Source organism: Eumetopias jubatus, unplaced genomic scaffold, assembly GCF_037043125.1.
Source record: "Eumetopias jubatus isolate StellerSeaLion01/CBP00866 unplaced genomic scaffold, mEumJub1_p1.0 scaffold_15, whole genome shotgun sequence".
NCBI classification, from domain to species: domain Eukaryota; kingdom Metazoa; phylum Chordata; class Mammalia; order Carnivora; family Otariidae; genus Eumetopias; species Eumetopias jubatus.
The window spans coordinates 58,959,305-58,981,360 of NW_028274821.1; the positions used below are offsets into that span (position 1 = coordinate 58,959,305).

Sequence of the window (22,056 nt, forward strand, 5' to 3'; positions counted from 1 at the left end):
CTGCCGTTACGGCCTTGCCCTACCGCCAGGGCGGCGCTGCAGGTGCGAGAAGCCCGCTCAAGCAGCGCCGAGTGGGGCAGGTGGGTGGCCCTCCTCTGGAGTGGCGCTAAATTGGGGCGGCATTGTGGACCTTGAGTCAGGAGATTTGGGTGTGCAGACACCAGCGGGGCCTCAGTGTCCTATCTGTAAAATTAGGAAGGGGGCAATAATTACCGTACATATTCTGTCCTGGGTCTGTGCCCGACTCTGGGGCCCAGTCGTCCCCAGTGCTTTCACTACTAGGAAACCTTACCGGTCACACGGTTTGAAATATTTTGGCCCTTGGACAAAAGTTTTAGGTTTTGAGCTTCTGGGTGGCTCAGCTGGTTAAGCGACTGCCTTTAGCTCAGGCGATCCTGGAGTCTGGGGATCGAGTCCCACAACGGGCTCCCTGCTGAGCAGGGAGTCTGCCTCTCCCTCTGACTCTACCCCCTCTCATGCGCTCTCTCTCTCTCATCCTCTCTCTCAAATAAATAAATAAAATTATTTAAAAAATAAAAATAAAAAAGTTTTAGGTTTTAAGTTACTAACTCGTTTTCTCCTTTCATACTGATCCAAAACCTGACAGCCCATTAGCTCCTGGTCGGTAAACGTTAGTAACTAACGTGATGGTCAGAATTGCTGTAATTCTGGCCAAAGGCTAAAGCTTGGAGTTGATTAGTCTGTGCTACCTAGTCAAAGATAAAATGGACCAGATTTTCCTTACTTCGTTAGGTCTTTTGAAAAATTGACAGTAGCCCTGGAGGGTAAATTGGCAGTGCCATTTTGCCAGGATGTGTAAGAAGTCTTTTTTTTTTTTAAGATTTTATTTATTTATTCATGAGAGACAGAGGGAGAGAGAGAGAAGTAGAGGGAGAAACAGGCTCCCAAGGAGCAGGGAGCCTGATGCGGGACTCGATCCCAGGGCCCTGGGATCACGACCTGAGCCGAAGGCAGACGCTTAGCCATCTGAGCCACCCAGGCACCCCTGTATAAGAAGTCTTAAGGGTGCCTGGGTGGCTCAGTCGTTAAGCATCTGCCTTCGGCTCAGGTCATGGTCCCAGGGTCCTGGGATCGAGCCCCACATCGGGCTCCTTGCTCAGCGGGAAGCCTGCTTTTCCTTCTCCCACTCCCCCTGCTTGTGTTCCCTCTCTTGCTGTGTCTCTCTGTCAAATAAATAAAATCTTAAAAAAAAAGTCTTAAAATGTGCTTACTCTTATGACCTAGCAATTCCATTTTTAGAAATGCATCCTAGAGAACCAGATACGTGGACAAAAATATATATGCCAGAATGGGTGGTACAGTGTTGTTTGTAACAATAGAAAACCGGAAGCCATCTAAATGTCCAGTGGTAGAGAACTGACTAGGGGGAAAAAAAAAGAGAATTGACTAGGAAAATTATGACACAACTATTTGAAGGAATAATACAAAAGCATTAAAAATGTAAAAAACCTATCAATATGGAAAAACAGTATATTGCCAAAACCAAAAAAAGGCAGGCTAACAAAGCTGTTTGTACAATATGATCCCATATACGTATAGCATATATAGGACTGGAAGTAGTCAAGAGGTAGTTGCGGTTGTTATCTCTGGGTGATGGGATTGAAGTTAATGCACTCCACAAATATTTTTTTAAGCACCTAATCTGTGCTAGGCACTGGATCGCTGAGGTTAAAGGGGTGAATGGAACAAATGTGATTTTTAAAATTCCCTATGTTTTTCTCATTTTGCCAAGTTTTCTGCTTGAGCATGTATGCATTACTTTTTATTTTTATTCATTTTTTTTAAGATTTTATTTATTTATTTGACAGAGAGAGAGCACAAGTAGGGGGAGCTGCAGGCAGAGGGAGAGCGAGAAGCAGGGGAGCCTGATGCGGGGCTTGATCCCAGGACCCTGGGATCATGACCTGAGCCAAAGGCAGACGCTTGAACTACTGAGCCACCCAGGCACCCCACATGCATTACTTTTTAACTAGGAAAAAAATACTATTAAAGACCAAAATGTTAAGAAACCTTCAGACCCTGCATTCCTACCACTGTGGACTCCTAGGAATTTGGAACCCAAGACAAGAACCAGAGTACTGTTAGGGTTCTGAGGTCCCCTTTAGCTCACTGACATTCTAAGAATTCTAAGGAGAAATGCTGGACTTAGATCAGGGAAAAACAACTTGAAGGGTTGGATGGCGGGAAAGAAAGTTTTGGGTCAGACTGTACCTTGGACTTGGGTTGTAAGGAAACTGGTGATACCATATAGGTGAGGACTGGTTACACTCTCTCAAGTGAATGTGGGGCAGTCCACACTAAGAATTCATGGTTAAGGGGACAGATAATCCCCTGTAGTCAGTATCACTATGAGTCTCTTCTGCAGCCGTGGGATGAGCAGAAACATGGCCCTACATGTCTGAAGACACAGACCCTAACCACCAAAGACTTGGCCATAAATACCACAGAGAGGCCATGCATCAGGCAGGGAGTGACCCAGTCAGTTGGTCCTGAGTACACCATGTCCCAACCTGGGAAAGCTCCCTGAATAAGACTCTGGGAGCTCAAACCTGTTTTAGAGTTTGGCAGTCTCCCAGCTGCAAAGGCATGATCCAGGGTCAGAGTCTATACTCCCCACCCAGACCAGAAACACAGTCACACACAGAAACAGAGCGCTTAAGAAAGAGCACCAGGAGAATGGCGTTTGGAAAATTAAAAGGCTGAAACAGAGAGAGACCTGCTCATAGACACAGATCTAGGCTCTGAAATACTGACTAAAAGCAGCTGAGACGGCAGGGAGATGTGTGGACATATAGAGTGCTTCGGAGAAGTGTACCAGGGAGTCCTGACAGGGACCTAAGTGGGAAAACAATGGAAAGAAGAACATTTGGAAACAGGGAAAATGAAGTAAAGCTGGGATGGGTCTTGGAGAAAGATCTCCACACATACAGACTCCAGGCTCTAGTTAGCATGGTGCTTCTGTCTTCTGTGCTTTCTATGAACTCTTCCACCTCAACTAGATTCATCTTACCACATTCTGTCTTGTCCAGGTCCATCCAATTCAGATACTACCATGTGCCCTCCATGTGTTAGTGTCTAACCAAGGTTCTGACATCACAGCTGACCCAGACAATAAGCTGACCTTCCACATTGCACACTGGATCAGATTTCCATGGATGGCTCTTAATTTGGCCCCAGAGATAGCAACCCAGATTGTTAGGCTGACTGCCTCCTTGGAGGACAGCAACTGTTCAGCTCTGTGAAAATTTTGGTATACAGTGTGACAGTCTGACAAGGCAGATAATTTGGGGTGCTGTAAAAATGTGACATCATGCTCTTGGAACAGTTGTGGTTTGACAAACACAAGTCATCCACTGAGCTCCCTGAGGGCAGGGAAGGCATCTTAGTCAATGTGGTTTTTCTCAAGTCCTGGCAAGGTGATCTGCAGAGAGAAAAATGCTCAATAATGGTTGGTGAATAAAAGACTTAATTAAATAATGGACCCTGCCCTTATGGAACTTAAGGCTATTAGAGTGATAAAATGTCATAAATCACCATAATATAAGTTGGATGGTGGGCAAGGTTATTAGCAAGGGCAGGCAAAGAACTGTGATGGTTCAGAGGCATCAGAAATCTCTTCCTGTGGCAGAAAGTGGAAGAGGTGGCCTTTGAGCTGAGTCTTGAACCATAGAAGGGATTTAGACAGGACAGAGAGTAAAACTAACAGGGTAGTGGGTACGCAATTACTGATTCATGACAGTGGCTGGCTGGGGCGTTCAAGTGGGGTCCTTGGGCCTCTGCTGTGCCAGGCATTACCTCTTTAGATAAGAGATCAGTAGAGTCCCCAGAGAGGAGGGAGGTAGCCAGAGCACCCTGAAGCTAGGAACTATTTCTCAACAGGATTAGAAATATTTCAACAAATTTCTCTCAGCCATACAACCGTACTGGTGCATATCTACTGAATGTTAGCCCCAGATAGGAACTTCCTGAGATGGCCTTATTCTCTTTTGGTTTGTTGGAGCCATAGGGACCTTACTAGAATGTGAGCTACAGAACAGTAGAGGCAGGTCTCTAGTTCAATGCTGCATCCCTAGGGCTTAGAATGGTACCTGGAGGATTAGAGGAGGCTCAATAAATGTTTCTCAAATGAATAGGCATACTGGGAACCCCAGGTCCATTCTTGGGGTCCTTTCACTCTTCATCTCCTTGCACGTGCTCTCCCCCTCAAATCCATGCTCCACACCAGCCCTCATTACAACCTAGTATGACAATTGGACTCTGTCATTCTCCTGCACAAGATATTTGATGCCTTTCCTTTGCACAAAATACCATTCTCCCCATTGTTTTTAGCAATTGAATTGCTACTTCTTCAAAAGTCCTGATCAGATTTTGTCTACTTCTGTATTACTTTCTGAGGCAGAACTCATCTCTCTCCACTGAATATTGTGATAGTGTTTGCCCTCACTCACTAGACAGTGTGAGCTCCTTAGGACAGGGACTGTGTCTTATTCATTTCTGTACCTTTAGTCCGTAGCCCAGTGCTGGACATAGTAGATGCTAAATAAATATTTGTTAAATATAAGAGTGAGTGGTATTCCCAGCAGTGAGAACTAGATGAACAAAGGTGACCAAAGGTCTGGGGGGAAAATGAATAGTTTAATTTGGCTGGAGTATGGGGGAGAATAGTAGGAGATAAAATGGAAAGGTTTCTTGGGTAAGATTTTGAAGGGCTTGAAAGTCAGCTGCAGGAAGAAGATGGGCAGATGGAAGCCAATGAAGGTTTTTGAGCAGAGGTGTAATATGATGAAAAATAAATTTAGTTTAAAGCCGTCACAGTCCCTCTCTTATACATACTCAGTTTTTCATTTATACTCAGATTCACCTCCCACCTACCTCTCTGTCCAGCCACTCCCAGGCTTCCCCAACAGCTTGTCCTACCCCTGTATCTGCTCCCTGGCTAGGCCAGGGATATATCCATGGGCTGCTTCCCCTCTCAGCCAGAGGCTGTGGGGCCCCCAACTCCCTGTCTTTCCCCTTCTCTTCCTGGGGCTGGGAAGCAGGCCAGGGTTAGCTGAGGCTGGCTGGTGAGCAGCTGGGCGGTGCCAGGGAGAGCCTGTGTAGTGCCAGGTGGTGCCTTGGGTTCCAGGCTGAGCCTGTGACCCCGATAACCTCCTGCGTGTGCACATACCTGCCCCTCACACCACCCCCATCCAGGCTTTGGTATCGGGGAAGGGGCACAGGGTCAGGCAGACCCACGGGACTTTGGCTCCATCTCTACAAAAGGGCCCTCTGTGAGTCAGCCTGCTCCCCTCCAGGCTTGCTCCTCCCCCACCCAGCTCCTGTTTCCGATGCACGTACAGCCCGTACACACCGTGTCTGGGACACCCCGCAGTCAGCCGCATGGCTCCCCTGTGCCCCAGTCCCTGGCTCCCTCTGTCGATCCCAGCCCCTTCTCCAGGCCCTGCTGTGCAGCTGCTGCTGGTACTGCTGCTCCTGGTGCCTGCCCATCCCCAGAGCCTGTCCCGGATGCAGGGGTCGGCCGGGCTGGGAGGAGATTCATCTGGGGAAGATGATCAGCTGGATGAGGAAAACCTACCCAGTGAAGAGGACCCACCAGGAGAGGAGGGCCCACCTGGAGAGGAGGACCCACCTGGAGGGGAGGACCCACCTGGAGAGGAGGACCCACCTGGAGGGGAGGACCCATCTGGAATGAAGACTGAACCAGGAAAAGAGGACTCTCTGAAGTTAGAGGATCTGCCTACTGTTGAGGCCCCCAGGGACCCCCCAGGCTCCCAGAATGATGCCCACAGGCACAACAAAGGTAAGTGGTCATCAGCCCTCCAAATCTAGCCTCCAGGAGGTTTGTCCTCCCCTCACTAAACCCCAGCCCTGGCAGGGATTTATTCAGAGAAGAAAAGGAGCCTGTACTCTGACAGTAGCCTTTCCCATCCCCAGGGAACCTCTTCCCCATCAGAGCTCGAAGGGGATGAATGGGGAGACAAAAAAGCACAGATGGAGAGAGGTGAGCAGGAAGAGATGAGAAAGAAAAGAGGAGGTTGGAGAGGAGAAAGAGATGTGGAAAGAAGACATAGTATGGTGGAGAGAAGTAAGACTATGAGGGAGGAAAAGAGGAAAGATGGCGGGGGGCGGGTAGCCAAGGAAGAGCCAGAAGGGCTTGTAGAGATCACCTCTTCAGTCTACAGATGAAGAAACTGAGACCTAGGAAGAAGGAATAGCAAGTAGGGGAACCTGATAGTTTGACTCAGAAACCAGGAACCTTGGGAAGGGAGTTGGAGACAGGAGAAAGGGAAGAGGGTGTATTGATTTGGGCCTGGGGACTGAGGCCCCCACCCACTTTACAGACTGAGATAGCAGTTGCAAACTGATTATCTCTGGGGCCAGTAGGAGCTTTGGTCTACCAAGCCACGGTGTTATGTTTGGTTGCAATCTGTTGTGCTTTATACCTGGCCACGTTAGGCATTTCGGTTACCTGCTATGCCCCTGTAAGGTATCTGAGTTGGAGAACCCCTGCTAGTGAGGGGGACCCACCTCTTTCTGGCTGCTGGGGAGGGACTAGGCTTAAAGATCGGCTTTTCATCCTTCTCATTGATGCAGGGGATGACCACGGTCATTGGCGCTATGGAGGTGAGCCACCCACGCCCTGCACACCCACCCTGGTCACCCTGCTCTGCTGATGTGAGCCCCCAGCCATCCTGAACTCTGCTCCTGGGCGTCCCACCCACTGCATCCTTGTCTGCCAGTCCCCAATTCCGCCGGCTCCCTGTCTCTGTCCACAACCCTGATTTCTATTTCCCGCCCTATGCCTTCTCACTCCACCCCCTCACTTTTTCTTTTCTTTTTTTTTTAAAGATTTATTTATTTATTTATTTGACAGAGAGACACAGCGAGAGAGGGAACACAAGCAGGGGGAGTGGGAGAGGGAGAGGCAGGCTTCCCGCCGAACAGGGAGCCCGATGCGGGGCTCGATCATGACCTGAGCGAAAGGCAGACGCTTAAGGACTGAGCCGCCCAGGCGCCCCCCCTCACTTTTTCTATCCCGCTTTCCGAACTGTTCCTGATCTTGTCACCAGACTTCCTGTCCACAATCTCACTCCAGGTGACCCGCCCTGGCCCCAGGTGTCCCCAGCTTGCGCAGGCCGCTTCCAGTCGCCGGTAGATATCCGCCCAGAGCTCGCCGTATTTTGTCCGGCCCTGCAACCCCTGGAACTCCTGGGCTTTGAGCTCCCGGCACTCCCAGAGCTGCGCCTGCGCAACAATGGCCACACGGGTGAGGCGGGGGCGGGGGGGAGTGGTCTCGCGGCGGAGCCTCAGGAGGGGGCGGAGACTATCTGGGGCTGGGCCGGGGTCTAGTGCCGAGGGCCGGCCAGGCGTGTACTTGGGAGTTAGGCTGGCCCTCCCGGGTAGGTTGGGCCTCCGGGCTCAGCTGCCTTTTCCCTCTCAGTGCAGCTGATTCTGCCTCCGGGGCTGGAGATGGCCCTGGGCCCCGGGCAGGAGTACCGGGCCCTGCAGTTGCATCTGCACTGGGGGGCTGCGGGTCGCCCGGGCTCGGAGCACACGGTTGACGGCCGCCGTTTCCCAGCCGAGGTGAGCGCATAGCGGAGAGGCGAAGGGGGGCGCTGGGCCGGGGGTCTTGGCCACTTCTACCCTCTGTTTCTCTCCAGATCCATGTGGTTCACCTCAGCACTGCATTTGCCAAAGTTGATGAGGCCTTGGGACGCCCGGGGGGGCTGGCCGTGTTGGCCGCCTTTCTGCAGGTACCGGCCCTGGACACCCCTATCCCCTGCTTCCCCACGCCCCAGGGCTCAGGGTAGTTTGACCCCAGATACCCCATCCTGGCACACGCAAGCTGGCACCTGGTAGTCCGCATTCACTCATTAATTCATTCAACACCCCCTGTAGGCCAGGCACTGAGCCGCACAAAGGATTCCGAAACCGTGGCTCCGCCCACAGCCGGTGGAGGAGGCTGACTTGAAAGACAAAAAGCACAGACATAGTAAAAGAGGTGGTCAGAGAAAACTTCACAGAGGTCAAACTTGACGCCTTCAGTAGTGGGAAAGAAAAGGAGACGTTCCATGCAGAGCCAACAGTGTATGTGGACTAAGAATATGACCCACTCAGGGAATGGCAGGTGGAATGGAGGGGAGAAGAGTAATTTCTTGAATACTCCTATAACCTGTACTTTCCATTTTGCGAAATGCGATAAAGTCTAGAGAAATATTTAGTGACCTCTTTGGACCTGTAACAAACAGGGCTACCTGCACAGTGATTAGAAGAGGCTAGTAAAATGGAGGGATGGTGAGATACCTTTTAGGTTCAGTCACTGCTTGACTCCTTAACGCCAGCCTCACAGCACAAAGTTCAGAGCAGTGCCTCTGAGATAGCATGTCCTTGCTCCCAAAGTCAAACACATCAATTCTTAAGGTGAATGTAGAGGAAACGTGAATACAAGGTTATTATGGTTTTCTGTGGGGAGACCATGAGTGTGTATGTGGAGGTAGGATCAGTGAGACTGGAAAAGATAGTAGAACCCAGGTCACTGAGGGCCTCCTATCCTAGGAGAGTGGCCCACCTTCCTCCTTCTCCAATTTACCCTTGAAAACCAGCCCACCAAGCAGGTTAGGTTCGTTTGCAAAATAAAAGTAAATTGAGTAGTAATACACAGATTTTGTGTTCTCCCAGCATTCTCAGAGCTGAGAAAGGGGGGGAGGGGAGGTATGGGAAGGCCACCTCACCTTCAGGCCTCCAGCCACGCATGGCCTTAGATACCTGTAAGAACCTGTCTTGTACTGTCATTTCCCAGGAGGGCTCAGAAGAAAACAGTGCCTATGAGCAGTTGCTGTCACATTTGGAAGAAATCACTGAGGAAGGTCAGTTTGTTGGTTTGGCCACTACCCTCAGTACCCTTGTTCATAAAGAACTCTCCTTGGGGAGCCTCAGGTGTGATGGAGATGGGCTCCCTCCCAAATGCAGGGAACCAATGTGTGAACTAACTATGATCTTGACAATAATTATAAAGCTGAGCAGAGGCCCACAGGCTTTATGGCTAAAAACCAAAACAAACAGATTAAAACCTCATCCCATCCCCCCAAAAAACCCAAACCCCACAAAACCCCAAATCAAACAAAAACCAAAAGAAGATACAAAAAAAGACCAAAAAAAAAAAAAAACAAAAAAAGTTTGGAACTTCAGAGGTTGAGTCCAGGGAGCTAAAATTTTTCTGAAAACTGTCTATTTCTCCTTCATAAAGCATCAACTATTTTAAATTTGTACTTTTGTTGGAAATCTTTCCCTTCTCAGCCACTGAGTAATTTTAAACCTCACTACCGGAACTTACATTTTACTAAACTAGAGGGAACTGTGTTTGTGTCTGTTCTTTATGGTTTCAAATGTTTATATTGATTTACAAGTTATTCAGCTCATTTTCCCTTTTGATTCATTTTGGGTTTAAATCTGTAGTCCAGCATGTTATCATAGAATGCAAAGTAAGAGCGAAGACTCAGAGGGAGGACCTTGGGAGCACTTCTTTCACTCTGTGAGGCCCCACAGCCCTTTACCTTCTTCTGAGTTAGGTCTTGTGCTGAGTTATGGGAAGGGACACACTTAGCGAAGACGTGGTCTCAGGAAGCTGCACCAGCTTGGCTTCTGGGAGGTGAAACTTATCCCTGTACTCCAAAGCTTTGGAGGGAAGCAATCCAGGTGGGATTCCAGCACAGGTCCTCTCTACAGACTCGGAGACTTGGGTCCCAGGACTGGATGTATCTGCACTGCTGCCTGCTGACCTCAGCCGCTACTTCCGCTATGAGGGGTCTCTAACCACACCCCCCTGTGCCCAGGGGGTCATCTGGACTGTGTTCAACCAGACAGTGAGGCTGAGCGCTAAGCAGGTGGGGCTGGGGCATGATGGTGACATAGGGGATGTGGAGGAAAGGGGTGTAAGGATGAGATCAAGGTGGATAAAGAGATGAAGTGGCCAAATGGGGGAAGCAGAGGACATAGCGGGTGAAGCCCTGAGGTGCTGGCTGTGAGTAGGCCTGTGACCCTTTCGAGCCCACCCCCACTGTCTCCTGACCTCCCTAGCTCCACACCCTGTCTGGCTCCCTGTGGGGACCTGATGACTCTCGGCTACAGCTGAACTTCCGAGCCACGCAGCCTTTGAATGGGCGAATGATCGAGGCCTCCTTCCCCACTGAAGTGGAGAGCAGCCCCAGGACTGTTGAGCCAGGTGCGGCTTTCTGGTGCCCCATATTGCTGTGTGAGCCGCCCCCTCCCCTCCGCCACAGGTCCCTCTCCCTCCCATGTGTCTTCATTGGTGCCTGTGTCTGTCACTGGTGTCACCGGCCCTGGTCCTAATTTGTCCTTTTCCTCTTCAGTCCACCTGAATTCCTGCCTTGCTGCTGGTGAGTCTGTGCCCCATCTCTGGCTCCTGACCCCGTGGCATTGTTCAGCCTCAGGGGCGAGGACCACCTCTACCCCCTCTCCTTTTCTGCAGAACAGACCTCCCACCCCAATAAGATAGATCAAGGGGGAGGGTGTTCCCCTGCCCCCAGGGCAAAAGTTGATCAGAATGAAGCTCCAGAGATCTCCTAGCATCCCCCTTCCCAAACAACCTCTTTTAGGTAAGAAAAGAGGTGCTCATCTTACTCCTCCTTGGGTATCCACCCCCATCCCTTTGCTGGCCTCTTCTGGACTCTGACACTGAAGGCAGCTGGAGAACCGGGGGGCAGGGCTGGGGATCCGCTGCAGCCGGCCGAGGGAATCCTGCAGACCGCTCGTCACTCTGAGGCAGCCTCTCCTCTCCCTCCAGGTGACATCCTGGCCCTGGTTTTCGGCCTCCTCTTTGCAGCCACCAGCACCGCCTTCCTTGTGCAAATGAGAAGGCAGCAAAGGTATACCTGCCCGCTTCCCGCTTCCCGCCGCCCCTTCCTCAGCCACAGGCCCAACCTCCCTGGACGGGTCCAGAACAGCTTCAGGAACACTGCATGCCAACGAGCTCATCTGGAGGGGGAGTTTTCTGATTGGGCTTTTGTGTTTGGTGTCGTGTAGACTCCGAAGTGGGACCAAAGGCAATGTTAGCTACCACCCAGCAGAGGTCACCGAGACGGTTGCCTAGAGGCCCTGGACCCTGGGAGAATGTGCAGAGAAGCCAGCCCGAAGAATCTGAGGGCGAGCTGGAGATTTTGTCCTGTCCTTACCCTTTATAACCACTTCCTTTTTTAGGTCCAAATATTTTTTAAAATAAATGTTTCTAATAAAATATATGGAAGGCAGCTTTGTTCCCCAAATCAGGAGGATGGTGTATTTATTTCCTATTGCTGCCTTTAACAAATCACCACAAACTTAATGGTAATGCAAATTTATCCTCTTAGGGTTCTGGCGGTCAGAAGTCCAAAACGAATCTTCTGGGCTGAAGTCAAAGTGTCAGCAAGGGCTGGTTCCTTCTGGACACTTTGAGGGGAGGGGGGTTTCCTTTTTCAGGTTCTAGAAGCCAAGGATTCCTTGGCTTGTGGCCCCTTCCTCGTATCTCTCCAGCCTCTCGCTTCCATTGTTGTATCTCTTACAACTGCCTTTGACCTTGCCTCCCTCTTATAAGAACCTTTGTGATTACATTGGGCCTACCTGGATAACTTAGGATAATCTCCCAATTTCAAAATCCTTAGCTTAATCATGAAGTTCCTTTTCCCACGTAAGGTAACAGTTCACAGGATTAAGGTGTGGACGGTTTGGTGGGGGGCATTACTGCCTAGTACAGACATTTTCGGGAAGGGGGCGGAAGTGACTGAGATAGTTAGAATGACCGTGGGCACACCCACAGCAGTGTATGTGTCTGGGGGTAGGGCAGGCTTAGCCTCTAGGCTTAAAATCATAGTGAGGCTTTTGGGCTTTCACCCTGCTCAAGTAAAATCTGTGTAGCTTTGCAGTTTTGCCTTCAGACTGGCGGCCTGCTGGAATGGGGCAGCGCCGCGGACAGCAGCTCCTTTGCCCTGCGGGTAGAAAGGGCCCGGATGTCCCCCCAGCCCAGCGGGGCCTCTCTGCTTCACACAGCCTGGTCACAACCCTCCTCAGTGAACCCACGGCCCCCACCTCTTGGCTCCCTTAGCAAAGGAAGTCCTACGGCGGAGCGTGGTCACGCAGGGGCCCTTCCAACGCCACTGCTCCCCTCGGGCATCCTCTTAGCCTTTCTACTTTGGGAAACCATCACCACCTTCGCCAACACCAAAGAAAGGTTGGAAGGGCCCTGTGATGCCGGTAACATCCACTTTATTGCGTTGGGGCGGCGACGGCAGCCCGGCTGGGGGCAGAGCCACCCTCACAGGTTGTTGAGTTCCAGCAGGGTCTGGTCGAGAGTCTGGTGAATCTCCACGTTCTCCTCCTTGGCACTGGCCAAGGTCTCTGCGAGGGGAAGCAGCACGTGAGGAGGGGCAGGGAGACACGAGGGGAGACGGGGGCTGAGGCAAACTTGGAATGGGATGGAGGCACAGGAAGACATAAGCATGAAGGAATCTGAGGATCCTGTGCCGGGGCAAATGGACGGACTGACCAAGACAGACACGGACGCCTCACTTGAGGCTTCGGGGTCATGGGGGTGGGATTGGAGGGCCTGAGTCAGAAACTACTTTACTTCCTTCCTTACAGGGTTTACGAGAGTTGGAAACGGAAGGGAAGACAAAGACTGAGCCAGAAAGGGGAGGGCCAGACAGACAGACCAGAGGCAGAAAACAGACCTGCAGGGAGAACCCCATGTTGTTGGCATCCAGCGTTTTCCCAGATGTCACCCTAGACCTTTCACCACCTCTTGCCCTTCCTTGGCACCTCCCCACCCGTCTCCCCTCCAATCTTTCCTTTATCCTGGAACCACAGCGGAGTGCTCTGAAGTCAGTGACAGGCCTGGGTCCACACAAGAGCGCGGCAGAGGGCTCGCGGTGGCGGCAGAGGGCTCGCGGTGACCGATGGGGTGATAGGTGCCCACGTGAAGCAGTGAGACACTGACAGACTGAGAGTGCTGTGTGGAGGGGGGTTCTGCGTGGGCCACAGTGCTCTGTGGGTGAGCTCACTGCGCGGGGGGGTCACAAGATTGGGGGTGTCTGTAAGAGCCAGGATCTCGTGGGGGTGATGGAAGTGCTCTCTGGAGGGCAGGAAAACAGCACGGAGACCAAGTTGAGTTTATTAAGCAGCAGAAAGAGGTAGAGGCTGGAGGGTGGAGTGGGTGGAGAGAAGAATGAAGCAGGTGCCAAGGTGGGTGGCAGGTGCGCCGGGGCTCTCCAAGGCCGCGCCCAGCCTGGCTGTGTGATGCTGACCGTTTTGCTCCTCCTGCCTGGCCCCTCCCCATGGACAGAGAATGGAAAGAGGAGAGAGAAGCGGCTGAGGGGGCCACACTGGTGTGGGTCTCAGAGGGAGGTGATGTCGTTGAGTGCGTTGTCCAGTTCCTCACTGATGGCCTTGTACTTCATCTTCTGTGCATAGACTTCGTCTGGGGGGGGGAGGAGTCCAGGGGAAGGGGGCCGGATGGGAGTGCGGGGAGAGGGAATGGAGGGAGAGAGGAAAGGAAGGAGAGAGGGTAATGGAAAGAGAAAACAAGAATCAGAGAGAGGTGGACAAAGATGGAGTGAGAGAAATAGGCCAGAGAACAGGCTGCACAGCCATGAGGGCTCCCTCCTCCCCTCTCTGTACCCCTGTCTCTTTTTTCTCTGGAGACTAAATTGGTCCTACCTCCCCCAGGGACATGGGGGCACAGTGCTTTGAATGAGCAGGAGTGCTTGCTTCAAGGGGAAGGGGCTAGGGCCAGAAAGGACTAAGGTCCTAAAGTTGGAGATAAAATTGAGGCTTGCCTGAGAAGGCTAGAAGCACGAGAAGTGGGAATTACGAAAGCGAAAGGGTTATCGTAGAAGAAAAAGAAAATACAGTTTAGGTATGACATTCTTGCTACTAATGAGAAAGAGCCACAGATTAGCAAATACCTGGATGTTCATTTTCATCAAATCTAGCTTAAAATAGTATTTTCTAGTAATGTCATGAATACTTAGATATTAAGCCAAATCTCTCTCTATTTAATAAAAAGATCTTTGTGATATAGCGCTATTGTGTTGCATTTGGTGATGAACTGTCTAGATCAGAGCTAGTCAAAGTGTGGTCTGAGGACCAGCAGCATTGCCATGACCAGGGAGCTTGTTAGACATACAAATTCTCCAGCCCAAAGTCAGCAATCACTTTGGAGTAGGACCCAGGAATCTGTGTTTTAAAAATTCTCGGACCTTCAGCTCAGGTCATGATCCCAGGGTCCTGGGATCGAGCCCCACATCGGGCTCCCCGCTCCGCGGGAGCTCTGCTTCTTCCTCTCCCACTCCCCCTGCTTCTGTTCCCTCTCTCGCTGTGTCTCTCTCTGTCAAATAAATAAATAAAATCTTAACAAAAATAAAAGTAAAAAATAAAAATTCTCGGAGGTGTTCTCATGCACACTCAAGTTTGAGAATCGCTGGAGTGGGCACGCTGCACCCAGGTGCAACTACCTGAATGGTGGGCACAGACCCGGGAGCTGGTGGAGTCCGAGGTGGTCCAACACCCGGATAAATTAACCCGGGACAGACATAATGGGAAAATAAGGGACGGACCGACAGTCACGGGCAGTGGGGACCCACTTAAACAGGCCCTGGGGTTAGGAGGGTATCCCTTTACCTTCCAGGTCATCAATGGTCTTCTCCAACTTTGCCACAGACCTCTCAGCAAACTCTGCTCGGGTCTCAGCCTGGGAGTAAAGGTAACACGGGGGAATGACAAAAATTAGGCCGTCCCGGATACCTTCACTTACGTCAACCTCCTCTTCCAGCCCTATTCCCAAAGTCCTTGCCACGGGCAGTCTCTGACGGGGATGGGGGGCTCAAGGCGAGAGTAGGGACCGAAAGGACTCTCACCTCTTTCAGCTTCTCCTCCAGCAGTTTGATCTCCTCTTCATATTTATCTTCTTTGGTGGAATACTTTTAGGGACATACACATGCCGTCAGGAGATCGCCCCCACAAATCCTTCGCTCCACTGAGCCCGCAGGCTCCTCCTGGTCTTGTCTCCAGGGAACACCCAGCCCCTCCCTGCCTGGGCCCAGCGCCGCCCTCCCCTGAAGGACCCCATCCTCACTGCCCCTCTAACCCCCTCTACCTTGTCCGCTTGGGCTTCCAGGGATTTCAAGTTGTTGGTAACAATTTTCAGCTCCTCCTCTAGGTCCCCACATTTACTGCAGGGGGTGTGTGGCAGGGGGGTGTGAGGGCACAGTGTGGGAGACAGTGGGGATGGCGCAGTGCGGAAGGGGTGGAGGAGAGAAAAGAGCAAAGTTGTGAGAGTGACAGCAGGCCGAGTCTGGAAGCCCCAGGCCCTTCCCAACCTCCAGCAGGGGAGAGCGCAGCCTGAGACTGGGGGGAAGGTGAACTGAGAGAAGGCACTGTGGCCCAGAAAGGTCCAGAGAGGTCACTACCTCCTCCTCTGAGGCCATCAGGGACTTGAGGGCCTGGTCCATGGTTCGGAGTTCTTCCTCCAGCTGCCTGGCTCGGCTGGGGGCAGCAGTGAGGGGTCAGAGAACAGGACCTGTCCCTATGGCCCCAAGCCTGGGAAACTGCCAGAGTGCCCCAGAGCCACGGGACCAGGCCGAGTTTCACTTGCCGCCCCAGGGTCCCCTTACCTCTCAGCCACCTCTGCTCTCTCTTCTGAGCGCTCCAGCTCTCCTTCCAGGATCACCAGCTTCCTGGCCACCTGGGGGGGGGGGAGGGACAGAAGGAGCACAGCCCTGGTGAGTGGCTGGGGGCATCTGGGGTTTGGGAGGGAGAAGGAAGTGGGGCAGGGCTGTCACCTCCTCATATTTGCGGTCTGAATCCTCAGCAATGTGCTTGGCCTCCTTCAGCTGCATCTCCTGCAGCTCCATCTTCTCCTCATCCTTCATGGCTCGGTTTTCGATGACCTTCATTCCTCTGAGGGGCAGGGAGCAGGGTGGAAGTGGGGTCGGGACCAGCAGAGACAGGCCCCCGGCCCCTCCCTGGCCCACCCCCTGGAAGGCCCCCTGCCCCACCTCTCACTCTCGTCAGCGGCCTTCTCAGCCTCCTCCAGCTTTTGCAGGGCTGTAGCCAGGCGCTCCTGCGCCCGGTCCAACTCCTCCTCTACCAGCTGAATGCGACGGTTCAGGGAGGCCACGTCCGCCTCGGCCTGTGGGTCAAACGCCAGAGGTCAGAGGGCCTTTGTCTGCCTTGGATGAGGATCAAAGAGGCTCCAGACGATGGTAAGATTCTCGTCAGAAAGAATCTGTTTCCTGGCTTCCAGACTTTCAGTCTGGTTTTTTTTTTTTTTTTCCCCCTCAACCAACCATCTTCTATCCAGACTCTGTACTCCAGCCGCAAACATGCATTCCTTAACAAGCTCCGCTCCTCTGCTTCAGGGACTCTTCTAGCACCGTGCATACTTTCCCGATGGTTATCTGCAGGCCTTTCTGTACCCAGTGAAAGCGCCCCGTGCTCAGACTAGGTCTGAGGAGCCCTGTCTCCTCCCCAGCAAAGCCTGGCCCAGGTGAGCGGGTGAGGAAAATCAGGCCAACCAGACCATACCGCTGCTAAAATAGCCAATCCCAGAGTCAGGCTCCGTGATGTCACTGGCTGCCGGTCAGACTCCCAGTGAGGGGCTCAGGAGGCCAGCCAGGCCTATAGGCGACAGCCGTGGCTGTTACAAGGGCTTCTGGCCACAGGGCTAGGGCAGTGTGAGTGACACCTATTCAGCCCCTGATCTGCGATAGAGTCAAAACCTTGGAGGTTTTGGGGACGGTCCATGGAAAATGATGATACCTTACAAAAATGGGAGGGCAGAGCAAGAAGGGCCTCCAATAAAGGAAAACGAGAGGAGCAGTGCAGTTTGGTGTTAGGAGCATGGGCTCTGAGTCAGACTGTGGTCTGTAAACTACAGCTCATCCACTCAACACTAGTGTGGCCTTGGGCAACTTATTTAGTCTCTCTAGGCCTCAGATTCCTCCTTTTAAAATTTTACATCTGAGTTGGTACAAGCAGTTCGTCCTCTGTAGGCTGTTCTAAGGCAATGCAGTGCTTCTCATAATCAACAGGACCACTGGGAGGCTTATAAAACCAAACAGGCTCTCTAGCTCCATGCTAGGTCCACTCAAATGAGATCTCCAGGGCAGGAGCTTGGAAATCTTTTAATTTTTTTTTTTTTAAGCTTCCAAGTGATTCTGATGATAAGCCAAGTTTGGGAAATAGTAAAATAATATGCAGAAAGCACTTGAGCCCATTGACTGCAGTGTCCGCACTCCATAAATGTTAGGTTATCCCTGTCCCTCCCTCAGAGACAAAGGCCTCGAGATTTAAGATTGGGAAGGAGAAAGGGCCAGTGTAGGGGAATAAGTGAAAGAGGGAAGGGATGGGTGGCAGCCCTGAGGGCGGAGCGGGTAGAAAGCAGGTCCCAGGTGGTAATCACACAGCAGGGGAAACACAGCACCATATACAGAAAGTCACAGATTGTCCTCCAGGTGCTTGAGGCCACCTAGAGTGACAAAGGCCATCATGGGCAGAGGGCCAGATGACTCAGGATTCTGGGGAAAACACAGGGGTTGGGAAGAATGACCCTGGGGGACCTTAGGGGTCTACTCTAGACAAAGATGAGACTCTATAAAAGGAAAACTCTCTTTGTGATAGTGGGGTGACAAATGACTCTGAAGAGTCTGGGAAGTCCTGGGGTCCTCATCACAGGACTGCTATTTGCCATTTTCTGCTTCTCAAGCTCTTTCCAGTTATGGATGCTGCTCTACAACCACAGGACAGGCACTACTGTCCCCACTGGATAAATGTGAAGAGAGAAGGGAGAAACCGAGGCATCATGTAAGTGAAGTGCTGTGTTCAAGGTCATGCAATAAGTCCGGGCAGTGTTTGCTACTGACTCTTGGCACTGCTGCCCTGTGTCCCCAGCTCTGTTCCTGTCCTCCCCTCCTCCCCTCCAGCCCCCACCCAGCTCCTTGGGTTTCCAGTCCTGCCTCCAGCTGCACTGGGCCTTAGTTATTTATAGAGCGTCAGATGCCCCGGGCTGTCTTTGCTAGCAGCTGCAGATCAGTTCCCTCCCAAGTGCCAGGGCTGGTGGAGAACCAAAACCAAGCCTGGAGGTCAGAGAAACCAACCTTGTTGGGGGGGGGGGTGTTGGGGATCATGGATAATGGTCAACATAAACAGTAATGTCATCTCAGATCTCAGATGTTCAGACCTACTTTTGCCAATCCTCCCATACCTCCAATCATAGGCTCATTTTAATCCTGGATGGAAGGCAAGTGGGGAAACTGAGGCAGAGAATGGTACAAGTATTCTAGCCAAAGTCATATGACCATTCTCCAACCTCAAAGTGGGGGTTGGGAATGGCAGAAGGCAGAGAAGTCTGGTTAGGGGATGTGGGGTGGGCAGAGAAATCTCAGAGTGAGTAGGACCTGCTAAGGTGGGTGCCTTGGCATTTGTGGCCCTGTCCCTCCGCCCTGTGGCCTGGCATGGTCGCAAGGCTGACAGCTTAATGAGGGTAAATGAGGGGCCACTAGAAACAGCTGGGCCCCGGGTGCACAGCAAGGCTGCTGGAGCCAGAGGTCAAGGCCAGGGAATTTCTAATGGTCCCCCAGGGATGTAACTCAAGTCAGGCCCCGTCTCTGGATTCCTCTCCCACCTCCTGCCCAATAGTACCTACACCCATACCTCACACCCCACAAATGGAACTGCAGCCTCTTCGCCACTTCCAGCTAGAGGATTAACTGCGGTGGAGGGTAAATTCTTGTACCACCCCTCCCCGCCCGCCCCACAGTGACTCACTGCTTGATTGCTGTACACTCTAAGAGCTGGAACCAAATGGAGTTACAAGGCTGCGTCTTCTGGGGGAAGTGGTGGGTGGTTTTGATTTACCCACTGCCTCAGATTAATTGTGCAACCTTGCCCTAGCCTGGGTTTCGGAGAGAAAACCATTTCTGTCCTGGTGCTGGGGATGTCTGGGTCCCCTTCTCCCTTCATCCCCCTGTCTGGGACCCCTCCCAGTGCACTCCCCCGCCCTACCCCAGGTCCACACTCACGTCAGTGGCCTTCTTCTCAGCCTGCTCCAGTTTCTCCTGGGCGTCTTTCACTGACTCAGAATACTTTTCCACCTCATCCTCTGTCCCCTTCAGCTTCTTCTGAAGGGCCTGCTGCTCCTCCTCCAGCTGGGAGAGAGAGGCCTTGGTTAGTCAGGCCTGGGGTGCAGGAAGGAGGCAAGGTTGCGTGTGAGTGGGGTACCAAAAGGCATTTAAAAGCTGTCAAGGGAGGAAGCAGGAGAGCAGAGGAAGGACAGTGCAGCCAGGGGTGTTGAAAGGGACCTGGTGGGGCCAGAGAGAAAGCTTCCAGCCCCAAAAGGCTGGGCCCATCATTGCTCTGCAGGGACAGGTGTGGAAATTGGGGGACTGCAGCTCCCCAGGCTACGGTGGGTGAGATTAAGTGTGGCTTTGGCTAGGTCCCTGAAGGTCCTGTGAAGGTCCAGCCCCCACACTGGACGGGAGAGCCTGGGACTGCAGGCCTCAGGCTAGGGGGCACAGGGCAGGGCCTACCCCTCCCTCGTTGGGGAGGAGGGCGCTGCACTGGGCCCGGGGCCCCCACCTGCTTGCAGCGGTCCTCAGCCTGCTTCTTGTCGGCCTCGGCCTGCTCGGCACGGTCGATGGCATTCTCCTTGTCCAGCTTTAGCATCTGCATCTTCTTCTTGATCGCGTCCATGGCTGCGGTGGGGGGCGGGCCGGCCGGTGGGCAGTGCGGACTGGACGAACCGGGCTGGCTGCGCGGACTGGGCGCACGGGTGGCGGGCGAGGAGGACCAAGCGGGACTGGGATGTCCCAGCCGCGCGGGCGCCTAAAAGGCTGGGAGGGACCGGGCGGAGCCGGGGGCCGGGACCCTCCCCCACCGCGGCCCAAACCTTGTAGGGGCAGAAGCACAGCCCGATGGGGGGGCGCGGCCGCCCCCTGTGCCCACCCCTTCGGGACCGCCCCCCCCTCGAGGCTCCTCCCCTCCCCCCTCCCCCCCCCAGCCGTCGGAAGGTAAAGTAGCTGGTACAGTGCGCTGGAAAAACTCTAGCTTTGCGGAGGGGAGGGTACCCTCGGGCTGGGGGCTCTGCGCTTCCTCTGAGTGACAGCCCGGCCCAGTGGCAGCTGCGGCTGGGGCCCCTGGGGCTATTTCGGGGCGTGAGCTCACGGCAGCTGCGCGGGCGCAGGGACCCGCGTGCCCCACTCAGCTGCAGCAGCCGCTGCCCTTAATTTAGAAGTTTCCTGTAAATCCCCCCTGGATTAAATGTCTCTTGGGAGGCGGGGCTCCTCCGTGGTTCGAGTACCTCAGTTTACCCTGAGTCCCAGACTCTGGGTCTACGTTACCGACGTGGTAGTGACAGCGGTGAGTCTCACCAGGGACTTGGGGAAACTGAGGCAGGAGGGGAGCCCAGAGCCCCGGCCCAGTGAGGAGCGAGGCCGGGCCTGCTGCCCCCGAGGGCCGGCCTGACCTCTCTTCCCCTCGCTTCCCCTTCCAGCCCCTGCCCCTGGAGCCAGGGCCCCTCCTCTACGGTGGCGGGGCGGCTAGGTACCCAGCTCCGCGCCCCGCCCGCCCTGCCCCCCACGTGCCCCGCATATTTTCCGCGTGGCTCCGGCCAGACCGCGATCCCCGCCCCCCCCGACCCGACGCGGCCTTCCCGCCCCCTCCTCGCCCCTTCCCCTGCCCCCGCCCGGCTTTCCCCTCGCCGCGGTGGCCCCGCGCGCCCTGCCTCCCTTCCCCTTCTCCCTAAGGACTCTCCTGTCTCCCCTGGCGGGCCAACTTTACGCCAAAATTTCTGTTCTGCCCTTTTTTGGGCTGTTTCCCCGTGGGGAGGCGGGGCCGGGCTGGGGCGGGGCAGGCGGGGGGCGAGGGGAAGAGTTACAGAGCTCCCGGCGTCGGGAGTCGGGGGGCTCCCTGAGGCCGCAGAAGCAGCTCCCGGAGCCGGTCCCGGGGTCGGGAAGTGTGAGGCGCGGGGCGCGGGGCTGTTTGTTTTCGTTTTCCCTCGGGTGGGGTGGGGGAGAGGAAGTGGAGAGCCGGTAGGGAGGAGGGGGAGGGGGAGCCCAGGCGGAGGAAACTAGGAGGGAGCGGTTCGCCTCGCTCCCCTGAGGCCGAGCGGTGGGAGGCCTGGCTTTTGCTGGTGGGGGTGGGAGCCGTGGGAACCGTGGGCCCTGGGCCCGGGCCGCGGGGGAGGGGGTGCGGAAATGTATTTAGATGTGCTTAGCTGCCTGCTTGCTACGCGTGGAACAAACCTGACCTCGCAGTGTTCGTTCCAACCATCTCCCTGTTTTCCCCAAACTGATGCAAGACACCTCCACCCTCCCAGTAGCCAATGCTAAACCCTTGGGGGTTACCAAGCGCTCCCCTGTTCTTCACTTTCCACTGCCACTTAATCTTGTGGGTTCTACTTCCTACACATGAGGTTCCTCCGCCAAGTCTCTGGGGTTGTCTTGGGCAGCTCCTTATAGTACCTCCTCCCTATACTGTACTGTGGTCTTCCTCCTGGGTCCCCAATTCCTATGTTCTTTCAACGGAACCTTGACATTGTTAACCAAAAATCTTTTAAAAAGTTGATGCCAATAAGATCCTAGAATTCTCCAAAACCCCTCCCACCTCCCTCCCTCCCTCCTTTGAGGATAAAAATCCACATTTCTTAATATGGTATATGAAGTCCTTCTTTTGGCCCCTGCCTACCTCCCTGCCTCACTTCCTTTCATTCCCATCCTCACCCCCAATACACAGACTTGGACTTAATGCTGCATTCATACTGAACTACATGCAGGACCTGGAAATAACTATATTTTTCTTAAAGCTTCCACCTTTTATGCATTCTGTTCCCTCTAAAATGCTCTTCCGTTGGCTGTTTCTGGTGGCCTTAAAAACTCAGATCAAATGATAGCTTCTCTGGGAAGCCTTCCCTGGCCACTGCCCTTCTCATTCTTGACCTAATAGATGAGTGTTCCTGGTGTAGGCTCCTATAATTCTCATAGTTCCTGT

The 22,056-nt window shown here is 53.4% G+C and overlaps 2 protein-coding genes across 6 annotated transcripts; one reads left to right on the forward strand and one right to left on the reverse strand.

Annotated features, from left to right (window-relative positions):
- Positions 1–1,094: 1,094 nt before the first annotated feature.
- CA9 (carbonic anhydrase 9) lies at positions 1,095–11,303 on the forward strand. Of its 2 annotated transcripts, none has more exons than XM_028115214.2 (11): positions 1,095–5,821; positions 6,616–6,645; positions 7,118–7,288; positions 7,463–7,605; positions 7,683–7,775; positions 8,822–8,888; positions 9,748–9,905; positions 10,099–10,243; positions 10,392–10,418; positions 10,808–10,907; positions 11,065–11,303. In XM_028115214.2, exons 1-11 carry the CDS (start codon positions 5,401–5,403, stop codon positions 11,129–11,131), a joined length of 1,422 nt encoding a protein of 473 aa, XP_027971015.2. In that variant the 5' UTR covers positions 1,095–5,400; the 3' UTR covers positions 11,132–11,303. The 2 variants fall into 2 exon arrangements, with proteins under 2 accessions (XP_027971015.2, XP_027971018.1); XM_028115217.2 differs by having other exon boundaries at positions 1,096–5,821; positions 10,826–10,907.
- A 956-nt stretch (positions 11,304–12,259) lies between these two features.
- TPM2 (tropomyosin 2) lies at positions 12,260–20,008 on the reverse strand. Of its 4 annotated transcripts, none has more exons than XM_028115224.2 (9): positions 19,648–20,008; positions 19,092–19,217; positions 16,068–16,201; positions 15,852–15,969; positions 15,684–15,754; positions 15,167–15,242; positions 14,928–14,990; positions 14,692–14,761; positions 12,260–12,411 (listed from the first exon to the last, which is right to left on the reverse strand). In XM_028115224.2, exons 1-9 carry the CDS (start codon positions 19,759–19,761, stop codon positions 12,329–12,331), a joined length of 855 nt encoding a protein of 284 aa, XP_027971025.1. In that variant the 5' UTR covers positions 19,762–20,008; the 3' UTR covers positions 12,260–12,328. The 4 variants fall into 4 exon arrangements, with proteins under 4 accessions (XP_027971025.1, XP_027971024.1, XP_027971027.1 ...); XM_028115223.2 differs by lacking the exon at positions 15,167–15,242 and adding an exon at positions 15,480–15,555; XM_028115226.2 differs by lacking the exon at positions 12,260–12,411 and adding an exon at positions 13,168–13,489.
- Between the last annotated feature and the right edge of the window lie 2,048 nt (positions 20,009–22,056).